Source organism: Theropithecus gelada, chromosome 1, assembly GCF_003255815.1.
Source record: "Theropithecus gelada isolate Dixy chromosome 1, Tgel_1.0, whole genome shotgun sequence".
Classification (NCBI taxonomy): domain Eukaryota; kingdom Metazoa; phylum Chordata; class Mammalia; order Primates; family Cercopithecidae; genus Theropithecus; species Theropithecus gelada.
The window spans coordinates 53,156,104-53,161,370 of NC_037668.1; the positions used below are offsets into that span (position 1 = coordinate 53,156,104).

Here is a 5,267-nt window from a genome sequence, read left to right on the forward strand (position 1 = left end):
ACCACTTTTTTTTTTTTTTTTTTTTTTTTTTTTTTTTTTTTTTGAGGCAGGGTCTCACTCTGTTGCCCAGGCTGAAGTGGAATGGCATGATTATAGCTCACTCCAGCCTCAATCTCCTGGGCTTAAACGATCCTCCCACCTCAGCCTCCTGAGTAGCTGGGACTACAAGAATGTGCCATCACACCCAGCTAATTTTTGTATGTTTTGTAGAGATGGTTTCGCCGTATTACCCAGGCTGGTCTCAAACTCCTGGGCTCAGACAATCTGTCCAACTCAGCCTCCCAAAGTGCTGGGATTATACGAGTAAGCCACCACCCCTAGCCTATACTGTATCACATTTTCTTTTCTTTCTTTTTTTTTTTAAACAGCGTCCAGGCTGGAGTGCAATAGCGCCATCTCTGCTCACTGCAACCTCTGCCTCCCAGGTTCAAGCAGTGCCCCTGCCTCCACCTCCTGAGTAGCTGAGATTACAGGCCTGTGCCACCATGCCTGGCTAATTTTTGTATTTTTAGTAGAGATGGGGTTTCACCATGTTGCCACAACTGGTCTCAAACTCCTGGCCTCAAGTGATCCACCTCCCTTGGCCTCCCAAAGTGCTGGGATTACAGGCGTGAGCCACCATGCCTGGCTATACCACATTTTCTTTATTCATTCATCTGTTGATGGACACTTAGGTTGATTCCATATCTTGCCTATTTGAATAATGCTGCCATGAACACAGGAATATAGGTAATCTCTTCAACATACTGATGTCATTTTCCTTTGGATATATACCCAATAGTGGGATTGCTGGATTTGACCTATTAGCAAGGCAATTTTACCTAAAGCTAACAAATGAGCTACTGTCACTTAACCCCACCTTTAAAAGAACCCTCCGTAGGCCAGCCACAGTGGCTCACACCTATAATCCCAGCACTTTGGGAGGCCGAGGTTGGTGGATCACTTGAGGTCAAGGGTTCAGGACCAGCCTGGCCAATATGGCGAAACCCCATCTCTACTAAAAATACAAAAATTAGCCAGGCGTGGTGGTGCATGCCTGTAGTCTTAGCTACTGAGGAGGCTGAGACGGGAGAATCACTTGAACCCAGGAAGGAGGTGGAGGTTGCAGTGAGCTGAGATTGCGCCACCGCACTCCAGCCTGGGTGATGGAGTGAGACTCTGTCTCAAAAAAAAAAAAAAAAGGTCAGGAGTTTGAGACCAGCTTGACCGACATGGTGAAACCTTGTCTCTACTAAAAATATAAAAATTAGCCGGATGTGGTGGCACAGACCTGTAATCTCAGCTACTCAGGAGGCTGAGGCGTGAACATTGCTTGAACCTGGGAGGCAGCGGTTGCAGTGAGCCGAGATCATGCCACTGCACTCCAGCCCGAGTGACAGAGTGTGACTCTGTCTCAAAAAAAAAAACCAAAAAAAAAAAACCCTCCCCGAAAGAACCCCTCAAAAAGGACCCCTAAAGCAGCCAGCAATGAGGACGTGTTGAGAGTGGGGTGGGGTAGGAGTTGGCCAGGCAGTGGTTCTGGGGTGAGACTGTCCAGACACCAGGCAGAGCAGTCAGTGGAGAGGCTTATGGATCAGGCCCTGCCACACCCTGCATGTGGCACCAGGGCAAGGCCATGTCACCACCCCCGGGTTGGAGTCTGCAGTCCGTTGGGCAGCTCTCCCTTCCTGCCTCCTCATAAGGTTTCCTACGTGCATCTGAACCAGCCGCCTCCCATCCTCAGCCGGCTGGGTGCAGTTGGCTTCTTCGGAAGCATGAAGGCTCACTTGGTGTCTGTCTCTCGGCAGGTCAGGAACATCCGCAAGGTCCTCAGGAAGATCGAAAAGCCCTTTGGCCTCTACCCCAACTTCCTCAGCCCAGTGAGTGGGAACTGGGTGCAACGTGAGTACAGAGACGCCACTGCCCCTCATTCAGCAGGTTCCTGCCCAGGCTTCCTAGGAAGACCCTGCCAGGCCCCTGGGCTGAGTGAGGATGTGTTTGTCAGAGCTGTGCAGCCGGCAAGGCATTCTCTCGGTGCTCCTGGACACCACCTGCCTTCCCACGCATCCTGGGGGCTTGCCCGTGGTTGTCTGCTGCTGTGGTGCCGGGTGTGATGGCTGCTGTTTACTGAAGGCCTGCCCTGTGTTTTCCACATCCTACCTACCTTATCTGGCGCCGTCAGTGCTGCAGCTTTCCATCTCCTATCCTGCTGCAGGAGCCTCCTGCATTTTACCCCAGGCTCTCGGGAGGGTCCCAAGTGGAGTCATCCATCCTAGAAGTGGCTCCAAGAGAGGCCAGGCATCCTTTCCCAGCCCCTTTGATCAGGTTCCCCATTTCCAACTTCAATTTGTTTTGTTTTGTTTTGTTTTTGAGACAGAGCCTCGCCCTGTCACCCAGGCCGGAGTGCAGTAGCGGAATCTTGGCTCACTGCAACCTCTGCCTCCCAGGTTCAAGTGATTCTCCTGACTCAGCCTCCTGAGTAGCTGGGACTACAGGCATGTGCCAGCATGTCTGGCTACTTTTTTGTATTTCTAATAGAGACAGGGTTTCACCACGTTGGCCAGGCTGGTCTCGAACTCCTGACCTCAAATGATCCACCTGCCTCGGCCTCCCAAAGTACTGGGATTACAGGCATGAGCCACCACACCTGGCTCTAACTTTAATTAAAACAAAACAAAACAACAACAACAAAAAAAAACTATACAACAGTGTAGAAATCATGAATTCATCCAGGTGCATGACGGGAGGCCGAGGCAGGTGGATCACGAGGTCAGGAGTTCAAGACCAGCCTGGCCAATGGGGCGAAACCCGGTCTCTACTAAAAATACAAAAATTAGCTGGGTGTGGTGGCACATGTCTCTAGTCCCAACTACTCAGGAGGCTGAGGCAGGAAAATCGCTTGAACCCGGGAGGCAGAGGTTGCAGTGAGCTGAGACCGCACCATTGCACTCCAGCCTGGGCGACAAAGTGAGACTCCGTCCCAAAAAAAAAAAAAAAAAAAAAGACATCATGAATTCACCTGTGCATCTTAGACCTACAAGAAAGAATCAGTCCCAGAGTTTTCAGTTGTTCTCTGTTCAGAGACTTGTTTCTCAGCCAGATAATAGCCAGTCACCCATGGAACATCATTCACAAGCCCCCAGCCCCACCCACTGCAACAGAATGGGGTTTGGGGTCCTTAGGTGTGAGGATGTGGACAAGTCCCCCAGGCCCCTGGAATGCGCATGCCTGTTGAGAAGCCCAGCTCTGGGAAGCAGAGGCGGGCCCTGGTCACATGGTCATGGTCAGCCAGAATTGGCAGTGGTAGGTTCCATGGGCACTGCCTCTAGGGCCTCCCAAGACCTGGCAGAGCCCCCATCCCCACTGTCTCTGTGCAAACAAGGACCCCCTTCCCTTTCCCCTGCCTCCGACCCAATTTTTGTGACATCAGTGAGGGCTCAGAGGCAAAGTGGATATGAGTCTAATGACTGCATGGCTTAGGGGGGAATTCACTGTATCTCTTTGAACCTTGGTTTCCTGTCCTGCAAAATGAAAGCAGGGAGTGAGATGCATTCTCTGTGTGCCATGGAGAGGCGTAGGAAGAATGGTCAAAGGCTGCAGGAAACAGATTTCACTTCCATCTTCCAAAGATGATCCGAGTTGTCCCAAAAGGGAACAGTGCAAGCGGGGCCTAGAGAGGCAGCATTGGGGACACTGTAGCAAAGCAGCTGAGGCCTTTCCTTCCAACCCGAGTCTCCCCCAGAAAACTCCACCCAGGAATTTCCCCCAGTGATGACCTCACCCCAGGTGGCCTCCTGTAAAAACCGCTTACAGAAATGCAAAGTATTTTTAACCAAAACACACTGGCAAATCCAAAAGTATGGGGATAAAATGAAGCTTGAATTGCAGATTATGGCCACGGGAAGAGGCAGTTCAATAACAGTTGCTGATTTTAATTGCAAGGCCTGACTGGGTAAGGAGATAAAGCCCTCTGCTGGACTGAGCTGCTCCAGGGCAAGGCAGCAGAACCCATGAAAAGGGCTGAGAGGGGTGTGGGCTTCCCAGCTCAACAGTTACCTTGGCAAATTATAAGGGAGCAAAATATGCCAGGAAGCATAATTTTCTTCTCAGGCTGTGGCAGGGGCTGCAGGTCTAGGCAAAGTCAGTCACATATGGGAAATTGTTTCCTATTAATAAAATCTGAGCCCTTGACCTGCTAAAGAGCAGAGGGGATTATAACGCCCCGCTCGCCCAAATGTCTGCCTTCCTCCCCTGGCCTTGGTGCCCAGGGTCATCTCAGTTTTCCTGTGGGTTTTTTTTTTTGTTTTTGGTGCACAAGTATTCTTTTAGCACACAATAGCATTACCACCTTGCATAAGCTTAAGTGCACGCACATCATTTTCTCTTCTTGCATCTTCAGAGCAAGCCTGAAGGCAGGACAGGCAGGGACTGTAGCCCATTTGCAACCACAGAAATTGCAGCCTAGAGAAACAAAGAAGGAATTAGGACTGCCTCTCAGTTACCTAGGCCTCTGCTCTTGTTGGCTTCCCACTCCTCCTGGAGCTTCAGGGGCAACAGGGGAGGCCCAAGACAGTCCTACTGCTGAGACTTCACACCCAGGATAAACCCACCAGGCTCCCAGTGGCGCCCAACACAAATGGGATGACCCTGAGGCCGACCCGCTGCGAGCTGAGAGCTGCCGAGAAGGGGTCACTAGCCCCTCCGTGTGGCGCCTGAGTAACTTGTCCACTGCCTGAATCCCACACTTTCTTCTGTGGGAGGGAAGTGGCAAGTCCAGACCTCCTTGGCAGGTACAGGAGTGTGAGCTTCAGCCTGGCAGCTTCCCTGGCATTAGATCGGCTGATTTCCAGGCTTGTGGCCCAGCCTCCTGCTGCCAGGTGTGACGAGGGCATTGGCACGGTCAGCAAGCAGCAGAGCCAGCCTCTGTTCTGGGGCTCAGGGACACCAGCTCCTGCCCCCTTCACACATCTAGAGATGGGGAGACTGAGGCCCAGAGTGGGTGGGGGTGCACCTTGAGCTAATGCAGAGCCATGTCTTCTCATTACTGTGCCTGTACTTCTCCCAGCCCACCTCACAGTGTTGGGGAAGACCACACTCATACACACACACACACACACCACTAGCACCCCACCCACCATCCCTCCCAGACACACACACATTACACACTCCCCTCACATACATTCACACTCCCCTCACACACACTACATACACTCTCCCCACACACAGACCCACACACCCACACTCCCCTCACATCCACACTCCCCTCACACCACACACACACATTACAC

At 51.8% G+C, this 5,267-nt stretch overlaps 1 protein-coding gene across 1 annotated transcript in view; it reads left to right on the plus strand.

The window, feature by feature from the left end:
- The window catches only part of MAN1C1 (mannosidase alpha class 1C member 1), a 170,493-nt gene that overhangs the window by 148,293 nt on the left and 16,933 nt on the right, over positions 1-5,267 (plus strand). Inside the window, exon 7 of the mRNA XM_025360462.1 lies at positions 1,788-1,881. Within this exon, the coding sequence (XP_025216247.1) occupies positions 1,788-1,881 (94 nt within the window). The remainder of the gene's footprint in view (positions 1-1,787; positions 1,882-5,267) is intronic.